Source organism: Cnephaeus nilssonii (genome assembly GCF_951640355.1).
Source record: "Cnephaeus nilssonii genome assembly, chromosome: 19".
NCBI lineage: Eukaryota > Metazoa > Chordata > Mammalia > Chiroptera > Vespertilionidae > Cnephaeus > Cnephaeus nilssonii.
In genome coordinates, this window is record NC_137090.1 from 40868773 (window position 1) to 40892949 (window position 24177).

Sequence of the window (24177 nt, forward strand, 5' to 3'; positions counted from 1 at the left end):
AATTGATTAAAGGAAAGACAACCCAGCAGGAGAAAAATGCAAAGGATAAGCAGGTAATTTCTGGAAGAGATTCAAATGACTAGTTATGAAGGAAATAAAACTTAAAATGACTATCAAATTGGCATAAAAAGATGTCTAATATTATTGACAACACCACCGTACAAATTGCTGACATTGACATAATCTTTTTAGTGAGCATTTTGGCAGTCAGTATCTGTTAAGGTGAAAGAAATGGGCATACCATATTCTCTGACCCAGCAGTAGTTCTATTTTTAGGAATCTCTTCTTCAGAAATACTCTTCTGGATGTTTTAAGGATATATGTCCTTTTAGCATTATTTGTAATGATGTAAAATTGGATGTAATCTAAATACTCATCAGTTGTAGAACTGTTAAACATACTTATGGAATATCCACTTTATCTGTAGTTTGGAATACTATATTGATTTTTTTACGTTGAATGTATACTGTTTTGCAATAACAACAAAACCCAAATTGCATGTATAATTACTTGTGTTTTATTTTTCTGTAGCTATACCAAACGGTTTTGGTACCAGTCCACTGACTCCTTCAGCTAGGATATCAGCACTAAACATTGTGGGGGATCTCTTACGGAAAGTAGGGGTAAGCATTCAATTATTTATCACTAGGTGTTTCAATTGCAAAGGTATTGAATTATTTCTGAATTTGAAGTCAGGGAAGAAAAAAGGACACCTTCCTGTGGTAAAGGCTGTAATTAAGCTGAGAAGCAAAAGCATCCAGTGATCAGCTGAGGCTAGTCCAGATAATCACCTCCAGGGCTTGGGCTTCCTGGTGTCTCTGCAGAAGGCCCAGCGTGCTGACCTAAGTTTCCACTGAGAATTCTGCGTGTTCCCCATGCCTGTTTCTAAAAGACCACAAGCCCTCCATTTTTTTCTAAAATACTTCCTGCTGTATGTCTTTTTTTTTTTTTAAGCTTTTTAAAAATTGATTTTAGAGAGATAGGAAGGGGAAACACCAGTATGAGAACGAAACATTGATCGGCTGCCTCCTGCATGCCCCACACTAGGGATTGAGCTCGCAACCCAGGCATGTGCCCTGATGGGAATTGAACTGTGACCTCCTGGTTCATAGGTTGATGCTCAACCACTGAGCCATACAGGCCAGGCGCTTATTCAGTTTTTACTCTATAATACTCTTTGACCTTATCAAGAGAGTAGTACTCTGTTTTTTAGCACTCTCTTGCTTTAACTTTGTTCCTATTCATATGTGATCCCACAGATGGTTTACTCTGTTACTGTTTAGCATGGTGTTTTGGCCATGGAGGAGACCTGCAGTCTGGATCAGTCAAGAAATGGGACTTATCCTTTCCTTCATCCAGATCACTGGAAACAATAATACAATTGTGGGGATTTAAGCTTTTCTTATTTCCCTCAGTGACTTTAATCTCTCTTTTCAGTAATCTACCCCTGAAACTTCCCACTATCCACCACTCCTTTACTTATTTTTTGTGTGTAAGACACATTCTTAAAAAAGTAGTTGCATTATACTTTCTTTGAAGAAGAAATGGGAGGCCAAGATACAGGGTCCTATGTTTACCTTTTCTAGCTTATGGAATTATTTTAACCATCAGATTCACTCTAAACTGCAATTTAAAGGTACTGTAAATAGTAATGTGCACAAGTCATTCATACAGTACATAGTTTTTCCTTACTTCTAAGATAACCATTTTTATCCAATTTGTTGTAAGAGTTATGTTATTTAACCTCTGTAACTTGTGAAAATAGTTTTATTTTTCTGTATCTTGACTAAACAATTTTAAGCAAAAAGATGAGGACTTTAACTCACATTCTCGCAGTTTTTATTTTTTGCTGTTAGTGTTTTTTGTAATTTTAAATATAAAACCTCTATTTCTGAATTTATTAGATTATATTGCAACTCGTGTGTGTGTGTGTGTGTGTGTGTGTGTGTGTGTGTCTTTGTACCTTCTTTTACTCTCCATTGGTTAGTTCTGAAGATTGAAAATTAAGTCAATAGCATCTATAGTATCATGCCCATGTGTGCTACTGTATAATCATAGAGGACAGCTGGCTCTTGGGTCATTTTATTCATATTGTTCAACAGATGGTTCAAGCATTTTGTTCTTTATCACTTACTCAAAATCATATCAGATTTTTTTGTATTGTGTGAGAGCTGACTTGTATGCCTTTTTCTTTTTTCCTAGTCTTTCTAATTACCCTTTATTTTTGTAGATAGAAAAAATGCACTCTTTGCAATATCTCATACCTCCCAGCTTCTTACCCTCACTCTTTGATGAAAGCTCTGATATGCTTATAGGGCTGCTGCACCACCGTTGTCCTTGAATTTCTCTTCATTATATACTCTTGGGTCAGCACTGTCTATTTCTGGACCCTAAGTTGTCATCTTTCTTTGTTCTTGTTTATTTTGTTTTAGTACCAAAGTAAATTATTCAGAAATGGTGCATTAAAGTTGAACTTGGAGTCCATGCATGGTTTACCTGTTTACCTGTCTTCCAAGATGTCATAAAACTTTGGTCTGCTTATCTGCCAGCTCCTGGCATGCTTCTATGAATATTTCGTTTTCTGCTTCTTTGTGCTCCTTTGTCTACTGACTAGAACTACTTGGAAGCCACATCCCCACTCTTGCATCCTCTTCCACTGAGAAATCAAGGCCATCTGATTTGAAGTTTTGTTTTCTTCTCTTCTTTTATTATTCTGTTACCTCTGTTTGTAGCTCTTCTTCCTTTTTATTTCAGTGGTAGAGGTATCATATTCGTGCTCCTGGCTAATTTTGTCCCTCTGTGCTTTGGATCCCATTCCTTCTAGCCTTGTCATCTTTATGTCTTCTGTATCTTCACCTTTTTACTCTATATATGTTAATATGTATGTATAATATTTATATATTAGATATTATATGCATACTTTTTTAAATCTTAGAAAGCAAAAATAAAAGCAACTATTCTTTCTTTTTACCCTATATCTCTCTTTAGCCATTATTCTAATTCTTCCTTTACAGCCAAGGTTTTTGAAAGCATGTCTCCATTTATTGTTAGCAGTTTTTATTTGCTTTGTTTTTTGTTAATCCTCACCCGCGGATATTTTTTTCCATTGACTTTTAGAGAGAGGGGGAGAGAGAGAGAGTGAAACAAGATGAGAGAGACACATCGGTTGGTTGTCTCCTGCACGCTGACCTTGGGTGGGGATTGAGCTTGCAACCGAGGTATGTGCCCTTGACTGGAATTGAACCCGTGGCCCTTTAGTCTGAGGGCCAGTGCTCTAACCATGAACAAAACTGGCTGGGGCTATTGTTAGCATTTTTGACTGTATACACACTTCCCCAGATGTCCTTGTCTCGGCTCTGCCCCTGCTCACTGCACTATAATTGGAATGTCTTCTTTCCTCTGCTCCTCCGATGCAGTGTCATGTCTGCTTCCTGTCTTCCTGCCCATTCCTCTTTGTCATTTGTTAGTTGTTAATCTGTCCACCCTCTCATTGTTGATTTTATTCAGAGCTCTGTCCTTAATTTTCTGATCTTATTCACAACTATGATTTTGTCTACTTCCTGGTGTATATATCTTCTAAATCTTGGTATCTAAGCCACTTTATTCACTTAAGTGCCAGACCCCAGTACTTGCACTTGGATGTCTCCCTGACGTCTCAGATACAACTTGTGCCCTCTGTATGATAGGTGCTTAGCACATATTTGAAGGAATGAATGAGTGTCTTGAACATAGGAGCTTAGTGGCTCTCAGTTTTTACTGTGTATGTGTACATTTAACAAGTTGCTGAAATAATGCTTATGTACAGTTTATCCTACAAGATCACTACCTCTCTTCTGTTTTTTCTTATTTTATAGGTAATTGTATTTTTGTTATAGGAAAGGAGAAGAGAACACGTTTGTTTTCGTTTCTGTTAACAGCTTGTATTAAAATTATGGGGGGAGGATTTTTAGAGTGCATATGTTATCCGTGGATTTAATTTACTTATGCTTTCCTAGTCCCTTAGTATTATGGATAATAGGAATGGACTGTTTTTTGCCCTTCTCCTTTTTTTTTTTTTTTTTTTTTTGTCAGGGAGAGGGGTTTGAGTTGGTCAGAGTGTTTATGGGGAAAGGGGAGTTGGTGATATCTGTGTGTGATGGAAATAGATGAGGAAGTCCTGTTCTCTTCAAGTCATCTGTTTGTAGAGCCTGGCAGGTGCCAGGTGCCAAGAAAGGCACCCAATTTAGAGGTAAATGCTCTAAAGGTCTGGTGTCATTTTCAGGTGAATTATTTAATTATAGACAAAGGGTATCAGACATTTAACTGTGTTCTAAGAAGTAGAATAGTTTTTAACGTCATGTGAAGTGTTGTAAATGCTCTTATCCATTTTAATGCATTAGAAATAACTAAACTGAAATGCTGTAGAAATAATTGGCTGCTTTAAAAATTCTCAAGTGATATTTTTGCATTCTTTATGCATTTGCTCCCAAAACAGCCCTCCTCCATACACATCCACTTCTAACTAGCCAACTAACAAAACTCAGAAAGACATAATGGATGGGGACAAGAGACCTGGGGTCTGTCTTGGTCTGCTTGTGCCACATTTTCTTATGTAAGTGAGGATATTTGTATCCCTCAGTAACACTGAGAGGAATAAGTAAAAGATTCTGAGCTCATTAGAAAGGGGGTCAGCATGAACATTTCCTTTGACTGCTAGAAAGGTGATTGATTCTGGCTTAAGTAGCCACCAGTATCAACTGAGAGAGTAAAGTTTGAGTATCAAAATAGAAATGGTTTGAAATGCAGATTTTTATGTGCAGCTACTGTTTTGACAACCAAATCATTCCTTCTTTCTTTTGTAGGCTTTAGAATCCAAATTAGCAGCTTGCAGGAATTTTGCAAAGGACCAAGCATCACGAAAATCCTATATTTCAGGGAATGTTAACTGCGGGGTGATGAATAGCAACGGCACAAAATTCTCTAGATCAGGGCATACGTCTTTCTTCGACAAAGGGTAAGTTTTGGAAGTTTTAAATAATTTCAAGTATTAAAGTTACACGTTATTAAGTGAGCTTACTCAAGCTTTGAAAAGATAAACTCAGTTTGACAAATCTACCTGAAGCCTGTTACCATTCAGATCTCACGGGACATGAAATCTGTTGCTGTCTTCTGTCCCCTGGAGTCTGTTGCCCTGGGAACCCTTACTCTGAAGCGTCTGTCCTGGAAGCAGACTCTTGGAAGGCAGCAGTGGTAGGCTCTGCCCGTGATATAGTCCTTGTTCTCAAGGCACTTACAGGCTCATAGACTTTTCTGGCAAGTACAGAATGGGGCAAAAGTAGGTTTACGGTTGTTTGTATGGACAGTAATAATAATACAAGAACAAACCGTGTTTTGCATATTCACAACTGTAAACCTGCTTTTGCACATCCCCCAACCCTGTGTTTGTTAAGGGTAGAAGAGAACACTACTTATGTATATATGCAAACTCTGCAACAAACGTTCTGCCTGAAGATTTTAGAAAAATATAAAACCACTGGATCAAATATAGTTTAGGAGATACAAATTTTGTATGATGTGAAGATGGTTTTTGGGGAATTGAGAATTTAAAAAAATTGTGTTAGGATTGAAGCCATGATACATCCCTTTTTAAATTTTTTATTGATTTCAGAGAGGAAGGGAGAGGGAGAGAGAGATAGAAACATCAATGATGAGAGAGAATCATTGATTGGCTGCCTCCTGCATGCCCCCCACTATGGATCTAGCCGGCAACTGGGCGTGTGCCCTTGATTGGAATCAAACCGGGACCCTTTAATACGCAGGCCGACACTCTATCCACTGAGCCAAACCACCTGGGGCCTGATATATCTTTAATGCAAAAAAAATTTCAATTGGTGCAGAAGTACACAAAATAAAAAGTAAATATTTTTTGTTTTTACACTATTTTTACATCCTTACAGTTATTTCTAGGCATGTAAAATCATATGTATCTTCTATAAGCTTTTAAGATTTATGGGATTATACTTCAAATATTCTTCAGCATGCCTATCATGATTTATATTGCCAGTATCTTTTCATGTCAGTACATACTGCTCTACCTCAATTAAAAAAAATAAAATATTGTATGGTTATACTCTTTTATGCGTGTGCCTTAATTTAGGGAACTAGTTAAATAGTTAAGACCTGTGGTCTGGGGGTGCTGACCATGTTACCCAAGGTAGCTGTTATTAGAACAACTGAGGCAGCACCATCCCTTGGCACTGTCTCTGTTTTGAGTCGTAGAGGCTGCTCATTCTTGTCCTCTGAAAGTAACACAGATGCAACTCCAGAAATTTTCACAATTTCTTAAAGGAGCTTGCATGTTCTGCTTTCCTATGTAACTGTGGCATTTTTCTGGAGGGCCTGATTTGGTACACAGTCCACTCTAAAAAGCTTCCTGCTATCCACCCTGTGGAGCGGAGTGCTCTGTTTTCTCTCTCTTCCTTTAGAGATTCTACCTTGAAGTATACATATTTCGTTAAGGAGAACATCCTAAAATATCAATATATAAATCAGAACTTTATTTTAACCATTGGGATTCCTCAGGGGGAGTAAGTATAAAATTAATATTCCTCAGGTTTAGGAGTTTCAGGCAACCTTGAGGAATGCTCATTTTTATACAATAACTAGATTTTTATACAAATTTCGTGCCCCGGGCGTGGGTGGGGGCGGTGTGTGTCCCTCAGCCTGGCCTGCACTCTCTCGAAATCCGGGACCGCTGGCTCCTAACCGCTGGCCTGCCTGCCTGCCTGATCACCCCTAACCACTAGCCTGTCTGCCTTATCGCCCCTAACCACTCTGCCTGCCTGCCTGATCGCTCCAACCCCTCTGCTTGCCTGCCTGATCGCACCTAACCACTCTGCCTGCCTGCCTGATTGCCTCTAACCCTCTCTGCCTTTGGCCCCTGCTGCCGTGGCTTCGTGCAGAAGGACATGTAAGGTCATTTGGCTGTCTGGTCTAATTAGCATATTATGCTTTTATTACTATAGATGATAAGTGGAATAAATAGGTATTTGACATTAAGTTGCCATTTATCCCAAACAATACAGGGAAAGTTTAGGGGTGCCTAATTATTTTTTTCTGTAACCTGTAATTACCTCCAGTAGAGTAGTTATTAGTCTCTACCTGGAATCATATTTCTTGCCTTGGGCACCTTATGATGTGAGAATAGGCATGGACCAGAAATGGGTTGGTTGGACAGAGCTTTGCATGTAGAAAGTCCTTAGAATAGTCATGACGAAGGAGGAATAACAGTCAGTTCAGGCTCACTACTCCGGTCTTCGTTAGAGACTGGCTTTCACTTGACCCCTGAGGCAGAACACCCGGGCAGCGATTGCCCAGAGGTGAACCCATTCTTAGGTAGATGCGGAGGATTCAGGTAACCGGGAACCAGGAGTGGGCCTTGGGCACTGTGTGGAGCCCCGCCTCCTGCCCTCTGAGAAGCATCTTGGATGCTGTGGAGGCTTTATTCCTGCACTGCACCTGGAAATGTACTTCCTGGTGGAAAGTTGCAGAAGATATTTAGTTTTGGTTTAAATGGTACACATTTTTAACTATTGTTTCTATTAAGAATTCAATATGCTTTTGTGGGTTGGTCTTTCCTCAAGTATTTAGTTTATATGATAAATAGATTGCTTATACACAATCAAATATTAATCTGTTGCTTGAGTTGCATTTGTCTAGTTGCCATATTCCTATAACTCTTGTGGGGTTTTGCTGTGTTCTTACTTCCTTGCTGCTTTACTTTGATTCTGGCTTCCTTAAACCTCTGGCCTTCCTTCCTGCAGACCTATTGGCTGGATAAAAACCAGGATGGTATTTACCAGCTGCGCGAGAAATGGGGGAAGTATCCTGACTCTCTGCTCCATGATTAAATGTCAGGTTGAAAGAAGAAATGCCAGTTCTTACAGACTGCAGCTTGTAGTCCAGTGTGAGAAAGGCTCTTCATTTTGAAGTCTGGGCTCTAGAGTGTGCCTGCTCTACCTCTCGCTCCTGAGCGGTGTGTCTGGAGCACTGGCGCTCCTAGGTCCTGGAGGAGCATTGTATGGGGAGGGTAATCACAGTCAGTTTGTGTGTGTGTGTGCATGTATGTGAACATATGTATACACCCCGCCCTCTCACCTCTCAAAATCTTCAGGCGCAGTGAGGCCTTACTACAGAAAACACTATACCTTACTATTACATTTACTTTACAGGACTTGAAAATATTCTGTAAGTTCTGGTTATTTGAGGGCTTCTTGGAATCAGGATTTTTATCTAGTCTGTGTTCACCTCTGCAAGTTCCTAGCGTATGGCTTGCTGGACCTACTTCCAGGTGCTGCTCTGCTTCTTCCAACCACTAGGAGCCCTTAGTATCACTCACCTGAAAAGATACAAATTCTTGTGTCAGTATAGTCATCTAAATTCTCTCAAAAATATTCTTTTTTTCTTCATAGCGTTTATTTAGTTTCCAATGTATCACGTACCTTAATTTTTTAAGCCAGTCAGATTTCTTTTGGGCCATGTGTAGGTAGGTGGGCATACCCTAATTTTAGGGCACAGTATGAAAATAGTATTTGCATTGCTGTTTAATGTTTTTTCCTTTTTTTTATTAGGCAAGAAAAAGTCATATTTCCCACGTTGTTCATGGGTAACTGAATTTGTTTGCTGTGCTATTTTTTATTCTTTTTCAATCATGGTGTGTGGTGGGAGACCCATTAACAAACTGGTTTCACTAACTGCATGGGGATGACTCTGCTTTAACCAACTTACAGCCCATAAGTGAGCCTTCACGTTCCTGTTTGACTCGACCTGTACACCATTATTGGTTCAGCTGTGCAAAACCAAACTGAGGAGTTGATGTGGTGCTGGGGCAGTTGTGAATAGCAGGCCCTCGATGAGTGCTCAGGACTCTGGAGTGGGGGCTGAGGGTAACTGGCAGGCCCTGGGACCATATTTGAATGTCTTTGTGGGACTGGGGTTCTTCCTGTTACCCAGTGTGTCTTGTGTTTTCAAAGCAGGCACTAACGATTACGGAGCGTTGCTGGGGGGACTCTCCCCTCTGCGCTCATTCCTGTTTCCCAGAGTACATTGGAATGAGACACGGAGAGGTGTGTAAGATCTGCCTTTCTTCTCAGTTTTCAGAAGGCACATTTCAGTTTGTAGAGCCTGGGGCAAGGTCTCGAGCTGGCTGAGCCGTGCTGGCTCCCATGGACCATCTAACTAGGAAGACGGGTCTGGAGTGTGTCTGCTGCCTCCTGCGTGAGCGCTGGCCCACTCTCAGGCTTTTCCCTACTGCCCTCTCAGGTGTCCTCCACCGTGCTGCTTTGACGGATTTAGTGTCCATACTTCATCACTGTTGTGTTCTATTTATAGTCGTCCTGACTAGCTTATAAAGGTGCCCTTTTCACTTCTGTTGCCATTTTACACCTCACCTTAGTTTCTTTTCTCAGCTGGAGTCTCTATTTTTCAGACTCTTTAACTAGATTTTGGTGGTAAGGCCATGAAATTTCATAGCTTCTGTAACCTTTTTCACATGATTGATTCCCAAGATCTGTGTCTCCATCCCTGCCTGCTTTCTTTCCTTTCATTTCTTTGGTGTCCACTGGCACGGACATTTCCTTTCAGCTCTTTTGCTGCTTCCTGAAACCAGATGTGAATATGGAGGTTTCTTTCCCCATTTCACAGCTTTGCAGTTCCTGAAGGTGCCTCACCAGACACAATCCTACCTCTAGGGTCGGCTTCTCTCCCTCTGGTCTTCTGCTTCCCACTTCTTGGCTCAGGAAAGAAGTGCTAGGTGAAGCCCCACAGATTGTTATTCTCTCTTTATTCTGTCCAACTTGCAAATCAGAATTTCCATTCCCATTCATACTGAGAACGACGTGTCTAGTTTGTTGTTGTCCTTTAGTATTCTGATCGCACTGCTTATTTTTCCCATTAGAGCTGACTTGGGTTGGGAGCACCAAAGTGGTTGCTCACTGAGGGCCGTCAGGTCTCCTCTGGCCAGGAGGATGCTGGGAAGGGAGAATGGCCTGGACGGGCTTATAGGTGAACTCAGGTGAATGGCTGGACCTTCTCCTGCTTTGGTTTTTTGAGCAATACAACAATGGGGATGAACTTTATGTTCTTTAAAGATCCGTCTAATATATTTTTTAAAATATATTTTATTGATTTTTTACAGAGAGGAAGGGAGAGGGATAGAGAGTTAGAAACATCGATGAGAGAGAAACATCAATCAGCTGCCTCCTGCACACCCCCCACCAGGGATGTGCCCGCAACCAAGGTACATGCCCTTGACCGGAATCGAACCTGGGACCCTTCAGTCCACAGGCCGACGCTCTATCCACTGAGCCAAACCAGTTTTGGCAAGATCCGTCTAATTTGAAAATGCCAAATCTCAGTCCTAAGCCTGCACGTGGAGCCATCCTTATGGTCGCTGCTTTTGTGGAACAGGTGCCAGGTTCTTCCTGCACCCGCAGTGCTCCCGTTCTGCTGAGATTTGGGGCTGTCTGTAGTACAGCCTGCAGAATGTGGTGTTCACCTGTTTAAAGCTGAGGTTTGTGAGGCCTGCCTGGTTCTTCTTGGGCTTTGAGGAGAAGCGGGCATTGGTGGCTCTGGGACTAGTCAGACAAATGACAGCTGGGCTTGTTATGTGAGGGCTACAGTGGCATTTAGGATGGGGCCCCTGCCCCCAGAGGAGGCCCAGGCAGACAGCCTTGGGAGAATAGGAGGGATGATTTCAAGTTTTCACATACGACGAGGCTCAAATATCAGGCTTCCCCTAACCCTAAACAGAACACGGGGATCCTGGGTATGCATCTCTGAAGTAGGAAAATGTACAGCAGGGAGAAATGACACGTAGAGCCTTGTGGTTCTGTGTGGGTAGCTTGACTTCAAACTTGAAATCTGGACTCAGGTTATTTCTTCAGGCATTAACTGTTTCTTCAGAGGAGCGAGGGGTCATTTGTCAAGTCTCTTTGCATGCCTGTTTCTGAGATTACACTCACCTCTTCAGTGTAAATATCACTTATCTTTGTGGGGAATGTGTGTGCATTTTTGTAAGAATGAGTCTCAACTCCCTAGACCCCTCTGATGAGTGGATGGGGGGCAGTGGTGGGCAATGTGCTGCGTGCGGCCTTTTGCAATTCGCTGTATTTCCCAAATTGCTAGTGGGACACTCTTCTAGGAAGTTTTCCAGGATGGAGAGGCTGAAGTGGCTTCCTGAGAGAGGTTCCAGGCCTTGCACTCACCCCTCACTGCTTCCCGCGGCTGTGCTGCCAGATGGGCGGGGCTGAGGTGGGCGGCCCTCCTTGTACACTCCTGTGCTGGGCTGGCTGCTCATGAGTCTGCAGAGAAGCCTCCCCAGCTGGCTTTACTTGCTTAACAATGTAAAAAAGTTACTTTTCCCCCTTCATTAAGATATTCATGTATATTGCAGGAGATTTGGAAAACAATAAAAAAGTATAAATTAGTAAACGAAATTTACCCATAACCCAGAGGGAAGAAAAGTAACTATTGTTAAATTTTCTTTCTACAATATATATGATTTTATGTACATATGTGTGTGTGTGTGTGTATGTGTGTGTGTTTGTATGGATGTATGTATGTGTGAGTATCTCCACACATTCTAGAATTAGCCACACAGATAGTCATGCCTATCTATAGTCTAGAATTTAGAATATATACTACTTACACTTTTTCTTTTTTCTTCACATCATTGAACATACACAGTTTGGTAACCTTTTTCTACTCACCATTAATTACATTCTGAATATTTTTCTATGCTATTAAAGAACTATGGAAATGGATTTTAAAAATATTTTTATTGATTTCAGAGAGGAAGGGACAGAGAGAGAGAGAGTGAAACATCAGTGGTAAGAGAGAATCATTGATCAGCTGCCTCCTGCACGCCCCACGCTGGGGATCAAACCCGCAACCTGGGCATGTGCCCTGATCGGGAATCAAACCATGATCTCCTGGTTTATAGGTTGATACTCAACCACTGAGTCATGCTGGTGGAGCTGGGGAAATGGATTTTTAATGGTAGTATACTATTTTATCACTTAGTTGTGTCATTTAGTTATTGGTGGACTTTTAGATCTGCTTATGGGGAAAAATCAGGGTTGTGGCTGCAGTGGCTGCTGTGATGAAGCTGCCCGTGGTCTCATTACCGTAGGACCACTGAGTTCTCAATCTGACCACCTGATGCTCGAGGCAGCCACTCTTCCCTAGGCTGTCGGGTTCTGCTATGGGCCGGGAAGAGGGATAGTTTCAGAGAGCAAATGAATTTCTTGCTGTGTGTCAAGTGGTTTTAAATGAGTCTCTCTTTCTCTTCCCCTTCCCTTCTCTGCTCTGTCACCCCCACAGGGCAGTAAACGGCTTTGACCCAGCTCCTCCTCCTCCTGGTCTGGGCTCCTCGCGCCCCTCGTCGGCACCAGGTATGCTGCCTCTCAGTGTGTGAGTGCCCAGCTTCCAAATGGGGGCTCCTGCCCTCCTTCAACAACCCAGGACACCCACGCCTCACCCTTCGGTGCCTGGGCCCAGCCCATGGCTCTGTCTGCCTCCCCAGGGCTGGCAGAGAGAGGGCAGGCTGCATGCAGTGGTGGCTGCTGGGCCCTGCCCAGCCCCAGGACTGCGCGATATCAATACTGGCTATTTTCTCTTCTCGCCGTAGTGCCGTTGGTTTCACATGATTGCACTTTTGTGGGTCACAAAGTGATACATACATGTATTACTTGGTCACTGGATGCAGAAGTACCCATTCATCACACCTGCCTCATAGCCCCACCCTGCTGTACTGATAGGATTTAGTTGTATTAGGACATTGCAAATCTTTTAGACATTCTCTCCCAAATCAGGTCAATGTGTGCTCTCCTGAGCTCCCACCCAAGCACCTTTGTGCTCATGATCATGTGTTGTCCCCAGCTCCACCCCACACAGCCTGGGCCTGTTGCTGGCTGACAGTCAGGAAGGTCATCTACTTAGGGAACATAGTCTCATTACTCTAGGACCACTGAGTTCTCAAGTCTCATTACTGCACCTTCTGACTTTACTTCAGCAGTGAGCATTCCATAGCCTGGCCTCCCAGAGCAGGAGCCTATGGGCCTGGGACAAACAGAGCTGGGCCTCTGTGCGTCTTCTCCGTGTGTCTCAGACGAGGGGTGGAGGTGGTGGCAACCTCCTTGCCAGCTTTCTGGTCCTTCAGTGAAATGACAGCTTCACAGCTTTTTTGTTTTGTCTTCTGCGGGCCTCTCCAGTGGTGTTAGGGAGGACTGAGTGGCCCGATTCCGGGCACTGGCTGGTGCCAGCTCCTTGGGGGGCAGACTGACCCCAGTGGTTGTCCCTGTGCATCCTTTGATTACTCTCATGCTGCATCTACTGTTTACATTTGTTTTTTTGTACATAGGTTTGTAAACATTATTGCCCAAGATATTTGTATATAACTTGGGCTTTGTAGCTTTTATTTATTCAGAATTCATACGGCATGTTAATGACTTATGATGGTGTCCTACTCTGGGCAACTGTATAGAATCATCATGTGGTTAAAAAAAAAAAAAGAGAAAGTACTTCCCCTCCAAAAAATCTTTTAATGTGGAAACAATAAATTTCACACAAAAAAGTATCAAGGTTGCTTTTATTGGGTTCCCGCCATCCTGTGAGAGAAGAGCTGGAGTTACAAAGCCAGTTTCAGATGTCGCTTCTGTTCCGACATGGGATAGACATGTGGGTGGACAGCAGCTTGGAGTGGGCAGAGGCAGTTCAGGCAGGCTCCGGAGAAGTCTGATGCACAAGCAGGTGTGCTCAGGCCCGTCCTCGAAGCTGAGCCTCCGGTGGGCAGCCTGAGACGGCCCAGCGCCTCATGCAAACCGGGAGGGAGGACCTGGACTTTGAGGGAGGCCGCTCGCTAGGTCACAGGATAACCGCGATGGAGCCAGGAGCTGGTCCTTCCTTCGCTGTGCTGCCTGTCATGATGTGTGCGGTGTCCTGGGAGTAGAGGTTACTCGGGTCTGGGCTTTTCTCCTTATCCTTCAGGGTGATGTTGGCAAGTGAGAGGAGGTGCCAGATGTTTGCAAGACATAGGTGACTGGACTTAAGAAATGTACAGACATAGGAGTCGGTACGAATGTATCATGTTCTGAACGTTGCTTATAACGAAGAGCAAAACTAGGATGGTGTGTAGTTTTAAAACGAAGAAAGTGAAAAGTAAGTGAATCAAGTTCCTAAGGGAATACTAAACTTTAAGGAGGATACATTAAAAAACTTACTTCTGTCTGCTAATATGTGGGCAGGAATATCTTCTGTTAGTTCCTGGAGGTTTTGCTGTGAGCTGCCTCACCGAGAGAGGTTTCCAGGGGTGTGTGTGCTGTGCCCAGTTGTGCTGGTGGAGCAGGCGAACAGAAAACTTCAAGCCTCTTCCTGATGGGCGGCAACTTGCAGCTTCTTTCCCAATCATTGGAGCGATTGGCTTAGATCAGAGGCTGAAACATTTAGCCAGACCTTTGTTACGCAGGAACCCAGATCTAACATATGAAAAGCAGAGCTGCTCTGGTGAAAGCAGGGATGAGTTCTGGAGCCCTGAGCTGTCATCCTTGGCTCCCCAGTGATTTCCCGGTTCCTTCTTGGCTGAGCACCCCGGAATCATCCCATCCAGATGGTCTGTCAGATGGTGGCAGGGGAGGCCCTGGTGCAGAGGCCCATGTCATCCCGGACATCATCTCTGCTTCGGGTCCGTGAAAGGCCAGAAGCACGCTGCTGGCTTCTCCAGTCCTTTCAAGAGCAGACCCCCATGTAGTTTTGTTTTGTTACAGCTACAGCTGCCCTGGGCATATGACCCACGGGAAAGCTGGATGGCTCCCCTGGCCTCATTTTCAGCAGTTTGGATGGTTTGGTTAAATGCTCAGCTAGAACATTTGCTGCTGGCACGAAAGCCACCACATTCTGTCTGCCCTTCTAGCTAAAGATTGCCTAGCAGCCCCCTGCCTCTGAGTAGGCTCTCTTCCTGGGGCCGCCCCATGCCTAGGTCTGCCCGGCCCTCACTGAAACTTTTAGGAGCGATCCCTCCCCTGAGCTGGATCCACGGGTGGTCTCCCTGCTTGGAGGGGGTGAATCTTCCAGGTGGTGAGTCCTCTTGCCTCCAGATACTGTTCTCTCTCCACCTGGTCCCATCGCTCGCTCCTGAAATGCATGAGAGTGGGAGTGAGTGCTCCACTTCCTTTCAACCCAGAGTGGTAGAAACTATACCCAACCAACTCATCTGAGGTCCAGAAGCCAAAGCTGGGCATGTGAGAATGAGATACAGGCAACCTGAGAGGAGGATGAGCTGGTTTACCTCCGTTTACAGAAGGGAATGTGGGCCCGAGTGTTAAGTGACTGGCCTAAACTCACATAGCTAGTTCAGTGGTCGGCAAACTGCGGCGCCGCGGTTTGCCTCTCTGTTGACTATTGAGTTTGCTGACCACTGAGCTAGTTCATAGCAAAGCCAGGGCTGGAAATGAGCTCTGTGTTTTCTGCTGTGTTCTCCCCTTTTCCAGACTTGAGGCCTCGTTGCCCTGACTCTGTCTTGTGCCTCAGGAGATGAGCTGCTTGGAAATGTGTGGGGCACAGCCTTTGCAGCAGGAGGAATGTGACTCACCCACCCCTCCTCTTCTAGTCCTGTCCTTGTTGAGTATTGACTGTGCTGCTCTTAGTAGCTATTGCAAAAGTGCCACTAACATCTCTGAGAGCCAAGGGGGAAATGGTACCTCTGGGGCAGGGGAGGTGTCCTGGGGTGGAGCCTCAGCTTTAGAGAGCATCTTGCTAAAGCCACATCTGTCCTGCCTGGCCAGCACGAACAGCCAGTCCGGCTGCTGGTGGGACTGAGCCCAGAAAGGGGATGGTCCAAGCAGTCAGTTTTCTCTGTTTGCCTAGATTAGAAGATGCTTGAGGAGCCTTTTCCTCCTTCCAACATTTACTTCAAGGATTTTTCTCTCTATTTTTGCCCCAAATGTTGAAACAAATTGAGAAGTGCTAGCTTGACCTTCAAAATTTAGATGTTACTTGTTTCATTCTTAAAAATGGGAGTAGGGAGGAGGCATCTTTGTAAATATTCCTATGACTTAAAGCATCTTATCTGAAAACTGGTCCTATGACTACTAAAAATAGGCTCTATGGGAACACAGTAGCCTTTTTTTTACAATAATCTGGAGTAAGTATTAGTTTAACAGACTCCCTTGATAAGATAGCACATGTGAAGAGGCAAATGAGAGAACAGAGCAAAGCGTATAGCGCTGGTTTTGGGGGACCAGGTGGATTTGTGCCATGTGGGTTACGGTTTGCAGTTACGTTAGTTGTCTGTCAGCTCTGAAGCCTGCACCAAGCGAAACGAGATGCAAACTGAATAGGAAGTTAGCTTGTTTACTTTTGGGGAGTTTGTAATCAGGTGTCAAGTTTGACTGCTGCCTATTAAAATGCGGAGGTCCTGCCTGGTTGTGGTTGCTGATGGAGGCCTGGAGGGTGCCGGGCAAGCAGGCCTGGCACAGCTTGGATAAACAGTCAGATGAGTGTCGTCCAAATGAGCTAGGGCCCTGTTGCTCCCTGTCAGTACATGATGGAACTGGGAAACACTGTTTTTCTGGTTTAAAAAAGGTGATTGTTTTAACTAGGAAAAAATCCCAGCGAATCCCACTGTCATCTAGACTTTAGGAAATACACCTCTACATTTTTGGTGTCACTAAATTATTTTCTGTAAGTCTTGAATCTTACATAAGCTATAAAAGCTCTTTCTGCGTTAGGGATAATGTCTCATGGTAGTAAGAAAAGTAGAGTCAATCTCAGTAGTGGAAGTGGAAGAGTCTGATGGGGAATGGTCCGGGTGACTGTCAGCTGTGCAGGGTCCCATAGCGCCACCGGGAAGCTGAGTGTGCAGACGTGCTAGCGCATAGAACGGAAACCACCGACGGGAACAATGAACATACTCATTACAGCTTCAAAAAATCAGAAGTGAAGTTAAAAAGATGCAAACAGTTTACTAATTGAGGCTTCTAGTTTTTAGGTAAAGTTGCCCAAAATTCATTTTTTAAAAATTGAAGTAATGAGACTGACTTTCTTTCATTACCTAATTGGCCTGAAGACCTGTGCTAAGTTCTGAGACTTGAGCTAGTAGCTCAAAGCAGAGGCTCCCTGGCTGCGGGGTGACCAGTGAGTGCATTTTAAAACGGATTCCCCCAGGCTCCACCCCAGCGCCAGCCGTGGGAGAAGCGCACACTAGTTCACAGAATCTCAAACCGGCAATTATAAGGCACCTTATTTTGTGAACCGTTAAGAAAAATGTGCCAGTGGAACTGTGCAAATGCTTATCATCTTGACTTTTTATATTTATTGAGAGTTCTTTTAGATTTTAGACAGATTTTCATCATATCACACTTAATTCATACACAAAAAGGAAAATGTGAGACATTGCTAAAACTCCACATTGTGACCCACTTTTGACGGAGTTGTCCTTGCCGTTTTGCAAGCAGTATGGTCCTCTGGGTCATGGTGAGCGTTGGTGATGCAGTTTCTGAAAAGATGTCCTGTTGAAGGGTCCAGAATTTTCCTCAAGGCTGCCCATACCCATTCTGCAGGATCTGATGCTTGGGGTTTCCTGACCTTCCTCTGACCACATCACAGCTGCCACCTACTGGTGGACTTGTGAGATGCACGAGGTCACACGTGAGAACACGTGTCTCAGGGCCTGTGCGGTGTGGCATTTTGAAGGAGGCGGTGCTCTGCTTGGATGCTTGTCAGACACGAGTTTAATAGATGCCACTTTACATCTTGAATGAGGCTCATGACATCCAGTCAGTGGGGATGAAGCCCATTATTGGGGGCTACTTTGAAAAAACGAATAGACCTGTGTTGCAATGAGTCATACATGAAATTCTAGTCTTGGGAAGGGTTGGAGGACATGGTCACGCTTTTGTGTGTGGTACACAGGTACTGGAATTCTAGTTAACATTATCTTTGAAAACTGGCATCCTGCCCATTACCCTTATTGATAGTTTCACGTTAAATTTCTGACAATTGTATGAGACACGTCACAGGATTTGCTAGGTTCCCAAATGATAAGAGGCTCCAGTGGGAAGTGGGCCGCCCCATCTGGTCCTGACAGCTGGCACAGGGTACAGCGTTCTAGCAGGTGCTCAGAATTTGGCACAGATGTGACTTCCCAGTGACTAGAAACCGATTGTGGATGGGGACTCCCTTTGGGTCTCAGTCACAGGCTTCCCTCTCAGACCTGCCTGGAACTTTCTAGATCCCAGCCTATGGCCTGTTCCGGCGTGGGTTTTGTAAGGGGGCGAGGATGGGACAGGAAGTGGTGGTTGACAACTTTGAGCTCTTTCTTCCCACATTGGTTTCAGGAGGCAGGGGCCATGGGTCAGTCCTGCCCAGAGCCACAGGGAGGGCTGCCTGTGAGGACAAGTCACAGCTTGGTCTTCAGGCTCACACTTGATCTTAGCAGAGGTTTCCAGGGGTGGGGAAATTGGTGACAGGAAGGAAAGGCGATGTCAGTTATACCCTCAAGCCAGTCAGACTAGGAATATAGGTGTGCTATTTCTACCAAAGCAGTTTAAAATAATTCCCTGGGGTGGATGCATTGAAAAAGGAAGCCTAGGATGTGGCAAGGGCAGCCAGCATGTTAGCTTGAAGAGCTGCATGTTAAACCCCATCTCATCTCAACAAGAGGACAGGCTTTCCCAAGTTTTGTCTGATTCATTCCTCAGGATGAACCCCTCTCCTAGGTGGCAGCTGGCCAGCAGCTTGTCTTTGACACAAAGCCCAGCTCCCATGAACTGTCCTCCTCGTGCGTCAGTGCCCGGCAAAGGTTTTATGGACTACCTTTCCTGAGACTATGGAGCGGTGGCTTGTTTAGTAAGGAAAGGTTCCTTCTGGTTAGCATCTCTGGAGTCAGGAACTGGAGTCAGTCCGTGGAGATTGAGTTTCTCCCGATAGCCGAGTAGTGGGGAACAGTGACTCTACACGTTACACCAGCCAGGTGGGAAGCATTCCTTCTTTCTGAGGAAAACCGGCCTCTGAATTCCACAAGCACCTGGACTAAACTAAGGTAGCTGAGTGCCAGGGTGAGGACACACGAAACGTGGTAACTCACCTTCCTCCTCCCATGGTAGTGACCCAGGAGGAAAGGAGTACGTCTGGCCACTTTTTACATTCCCTGCCAGGAAGCCTGGACATGTACCGTATGCCACCAGAACCAGCCTGAACTAATATTAGGGAATAATAATAAAAAAGCCAGCATTTCCTACGTGATTTTGTGACCCCTTAGTTACTCCTCTCCAGCCCATCCTAATTGACCCACACTAGTGAGGCTGCCCTTGGGTCTTATCACTGAATTCCCTCCCCCCCTTTGCCCCCCAATTACTTTCAGTGTGAATACTGCTAGGAAATGCAGTCTGAACCTTCTTGGATCTCTTAAAATACTCCAGCCCAGCAAACAGCTCCATCAGCTGGTGACCGAAGCCCTTTTCTATTAGCGCGCGCGTTGCCAGCCCAGGGGCCCTTTCCTCCCCAATGCGCTACAGAGGCCACGGGCAGGGTGCAGGGTGCGACTTGTAGCCCAGACTGCCCAGAGACTAGCCTGTCACCGGACACTTGGGAGCGCAGCGCCCTCAGAAAAAGGGGCCTTTTAAGTCTGTGGGACTCGCAGCTGCCAATCAGATCACAGATGGGAAGTCGAGAACAGAAGGTAAGAAAACAGATTCCACATTCACATGATTATTCTCATTTATTGAGGTCTGTTTATTCTTAATGGGTGCTTTTTCCTCCAAGTAAATAGAGCAGGCGTAAATATCTATAATGAATAAATTTATTGTCTTACAAAAATCATTGTCTAGAAATATGGGAATACAAGAAAAGATATTTGCAGTCAGGTGTCTGGTGGTCAACAGCCAGTACAGTTCATAAAGGGGTCAAATCAAAGGTTCCAAACCCACATGACAAGTTCTTCCTAACAGATGTTAAAGCTTTTAACCCAAAAGGTTTGTGTTTTCAAGCACATTGCAGAGGATCAGGGATTTGTACTTAACACTGATTCATTGTCACTGAATGTTTGTAATACCACTTTGACTAGAGAGGTACATGATATGAAGCAGTCAAAACTTAATACATTAAATTGTTACAGAGGCAAATAATATATTTAACATTGTCTTAGTACTGTAGTGTCTAAGGCACTTTCTGTAATGTCAGTTTGCTTACCTATCAACCAAAAACAGAATGTTAAATGTTCACTGTAACACTGTCCAAAGGGGAGGGAAGGGAAAATGAAAAGGGATTCACATCCACTGGCATGTCAACATTCAGGCAGATGGCATCTGTTCTTGAGGCTCGGTAACCTCAAACTTGGAACAAGTCTTGGACACAAAACCGATATCCCCATTTTGGGCTCAAAGCAGCGGCTGAATTTGCAAGGTCAGCACGAGGGCCTGGCTGGCAAGGGAGGGCCTCCCGCTGACTCGTGCTTAGGAGCGAAGCGAGGCGCACACAGGCAGAACCAGGGGTTCAGGAGACCATCCGGGCGTCGACGTGATTGCTGCCACTGGGGCTTCAGCTGCATCGCGGCTACTATCCTTTCCATGCACAGACCAGCCCTGGCCAAGGACAGTTCACACGAAGAGACGAGGGGATACCACCAACGTGAGCGAGACGGGCATGGTGATCCCCGATGAATGCCGCTTCCCCCAATCCATCCCACCCTCCTCTTTCCAAAGCCCCTTTCACAGTTTGCTCGCTGAAATAGTGTTGATCGTTTTTGAAGGAAATGAGATACAAGTGCAGTTTAGGTTCCACAATGTTCTAAGAGAATTGATGTGGCTGAGGAGTCAGGGGCCACATGAACACAGCTAAGTTACCTGTCTGTATGACAGAGAGCATGCAGAGCGACCGAGCAACAACCACGGGGCTGCCCCAATACCCAGCGACTGGCAACAAGGGTCTGGAGTTTGTTTGAAAAAGGGTTCTCTTCTTAACATGTATTATAAAATGGTCTCTTGATGAATATATGGAAAATAGATGCAATGATGAGACAATCTGTTTAATATGTGCATGTTTTGTGTATGTATATATATAAAAAGGGGAGCAATTGTACCTAAATCTGAAGCAGGATACAGTATGTGTAGGCTGGAAAGCCTTAAGACACAGTTGATCTTGCAGTAAGGAGTCCCGTGGCTCGCCAACTTCCTAATCTGGAGGAGGCCCGAGGCAGGCCGGTGCCGGGTGCGTTCCTTCGTGTCCCACTGTATTGCCTCCACTGGCGTCCTGTGACCCTACTCCGACGGGGGTGGCTGTGTCTCATTGACATCACTGGTCTTACTTTCGGTGTCATCGTCTGACAGCTCCAGGGAAGCCCCTTCGATGTGCAGCTGGCGCCGGCCAGATCGGCTCGAAGAGAAGCTGATTGGGCCGCCTCGCCTGGCGAGAATAGGAAGTAGACACGTGGGTAAACACGTTAAGAACATGTGGCAGTCAAGTTGTCCAATCACCTGATGACTTCAAACATGCAGCCTTTCTCCAGCCTTTCCTCAGGACACAACACCTGGGGGTGTGAGTGGCACGATCAGGACGGGCTCTGGGCCTTCCACCTCCTGTCACCACCCTGACTGCCCTGCTGGCCAGCACACAGCGTGCACTGAGCACGAGGCCCTCAGTGCACCTGATCCAGTGGCTGGCTGTGCTGGGAGCAGTCAGGCAATAGACGGCTGAAGGCAAAGCTCTGCTTGCTAACCAAGGGTCAGTTTTTCCATAAAGGGCACATAATGGGAGGGAGGGAGGGGGAGAGACACATAGCCTCCCACACGAGTCCCGGCTGGAGCCAGGGATCGAACCTGTAACCCAGGTATGTGCCCTTGATCGGGAATCAAACCTGTGACCCTTTGGTGCTTGAGCCAACGTTCTAACCACTGAGCAATGCCACCCAGGGCAGACAGTAAATATTTTACTTAGGCTTTGTGGGCCACATCAGGTCTCTGTTGCATGTTCTTGTTTATTTTTACAACACTTTATGAATGTAAAAGCCATTCCTGGCTCACTGCCGGACAAAAGCAGGCACATCAGAGTTTGGCCAAGGGCCGCCTGTCGGCTTCTGTGCCAGCCTGCTCCTCTGGGGGAGGAAGTTCAGTGCTCGTGTTCGGGCCTCTCCCTGGTGGGGATGGTGCCAGGTCCCCATCAGGAGCCTCCTGCCCCGTTTTTCACTGGAGGCTGGGACCTTTCCTCACCATGGGTGTTGGAACAGGGATGGATACGACCTGGCTCCCAGCTTTGTGTATCTGTATGGTCCACCAGTAAATGGGGGGTGTGAGCCTGTTCCTCCTCTGTCCTCCTTAAGGACTACTAAAGGTAAGAAATCCTGAGTGGATAAACTTAAGAGCAAGAACGAGTAACTCTACACGAATCTAAGTAAACCAGAAAAATCAAGCCCCAAGCCTAGAAATCCGGCTGTTTTTGGAAGCTTTGGGCACAGACTCCCCTCGGTCGCTCACCTCAGCCGGTTCTTCAGGGTGCTGACCTCGCGGCTCAGCCCCTCGTTGGCCTCTGTGGCATCATCCAGTTCCCGCTGGAGTTTACGCCGAGATGCATTGGCACGTGTAGCTTCTTCTTCCGCTTCCTCCAGCTGCCGTTTAAGCTGCTTCATCCTGGCATTGGCCTTCTCCATCTTGGGGAAGTTACATGAATCAAGTCAAACCAAACTGGTGAGTCCAAGGACAGTCCCACCGCATCCTGAGCGCCCCGCCAGCCGTGTGCGCGCATGCGCTCATGTCCACGAGTGCGTGCACTTACGGGGGGCCGGTCTCAGGCCTTCTGACCTGCCGCTGTCAGCAGAGCCAGTCTACAGAGGAACTATGCTAAAGGGAATTTCTAAGAACTTACAACCCTATTTTCTCCCTGAGTTTTTAGCAGAAAAAGTTTAGTATCTTCACCTAAGATACAAACCTATGGGAGGGTAAAGACACTTGACCTACGGGAGAGCCAGCAATGTGAGTCTCCAACCCCAGGAGGTGGTACATTCATGTTTATGCTCCTTTCAATATGGGTGTTTCAAGTTCAAAGCCTGACATGGAAGACCAGACATGGTCACACTCGTGCAGGTGCAGCTCACGCCCACCCAGAACTGCCCCATGCTTTATGCTGAGGGCGGGGGGGGGGGGGGGGGGGTAAGAAGGGAGGCTGGGGTGCCTGATGAGCAGGGGAAGGAAAGGGAAGGGGGGTTGGGGCCAAAGGCAGTGGAATCATTTCCGTCCACCTCAGCTACCTAGGCTGTTGTCTATGCAGACCTGGCCGCAGTCTTACTAGATTCTCTTGATACTAACAAACAAAACAAAACAAAACAAAACAAAGATGCCTGGATGCAGACAAGGAAAACCATTCGGGTCCTGCAGTACATCTGTTTTCTCTCTGCTTTCTATCCTGCATCCTCCCTCCTCCAGCCGACACACAGTGACCGCCAGCACTGCCCAGGAGCTACTCCAGGCACCCGAGATGCCGGAGAGGGACTGACTCGTGAAGGAGCATCTCGCGGAGGGAATCGCCTCCCACTTCAAAGCCCTCGCCGTGTGCTCTCACCCGCCCGCCCCTCCTCTGCATTTCCGGTGCCGGGGGAGCCCCGAGAGGTGGGGACTGAGCCTTAGTGACCTGTGTCCCCAGCACCCAGGAGTCCTGGCAGGAACAGCACATGTGTGTTAAAATATTAGAATTTAAGAGTTTTAAAAAATGTATTTTTTATTGATTTCAGAGAGGAAAAGAGAAACATCAATGATGAGAGAATCATTGATTGGCTGCCTCCTGCACAGTCCCTACTGGGGATCGAGCCTGCAACCTGGGTATGTGCCCTTGACCGGAATCGAACCCAGGACCCTTCAGTCTGCAGGCCAACACTCTATCCACTGAGCCAAACTGGCTAGGGCAGCATTTTCTTTTTAAAATTTTTCTTTTATTTGCAAGAGAGAGAAACATTGATTTGTTGTTCCACTTACTTATCATGGACTCATCAGTTGGTTTTTGTATATGCTCTGATGGGATCAAACCCGCACCCGTGGTGTATCAGGACGATGCTCTAACCAACTGAGCTACCCAGCCAGGGCCTCAAAGAGCATTTTCTTAATGTAGCCATCAAATGGTAACAGCTCATTTGCATCCATCTCTGGTAAAGCATTTCTA

The 24177-nt window shown here is 45.5% G+C and overlaps 2 protein-coding genes across 6 annotated transcripts in view; one reads left to right on the top strand and one right to left on the bottom strand.

Annotated features, from left to right (window-relative positions):
- NDEL1 (nudE neurodevelopment protein 1 like 1) overlaps nucleotides 1-19663 on the top strand; it is a 51192-nt gene extending 31529 nt beyond the window's left edge. Inside the window, exons 7-11 of one of the 4 annotated variants that reach the window (XM_079799288.1) lie at nucleotides 532-623; nucleotides 4842-4993; nucleotides 8610-8644; nucleotides 12361-18271; nucleotides 18702-19663. In XM_079799288.1, coding sequence (XP_079655414.1) covers nucleotides 532-623; nucleotides 4842-4993; nucleotides 8610-8644; nucleotides 12361-12368 — 287 coding nt within the window. In that variant the 3' untranslated portion in view covers nucleotides 12369-18271; nucleotides 18702-19663. The other 3 variants (XM_079799286.1, XM_079799285.1, XM_079799287.1) reach the window with 3 other exon arrangements.
- A 153-nt stretch (nucleotides 19664-19816) lies between these two features.
- The window catches only part of MYH10 (myosin heavy chain 10), a 139781-nt gene continuing 135420 nt past the window's right edge, over nucleotides 19817-24177 (bottom strand). For both annotated transcript variants that reach the window (XM_079799283.1, XM_079799284.1), the window contains exons 40-41: nucleotides 22503-22675; nucleotides 19817-21435 (exon numbers count right to left, since the gene is read on the bottom strand). In XM_079799283.1, coding sequence (XP_079655409.1) covers nucleotides 21291-21435; nucleotides 22503-22675 — 318 coding nt within the window. In that variant the 3' untranslated portion in view covers nucleotides 19817-21290. The remainder of the gene's footprint in view (nucleotides 21436-22502; nucleotides 22676-24177) is intronic.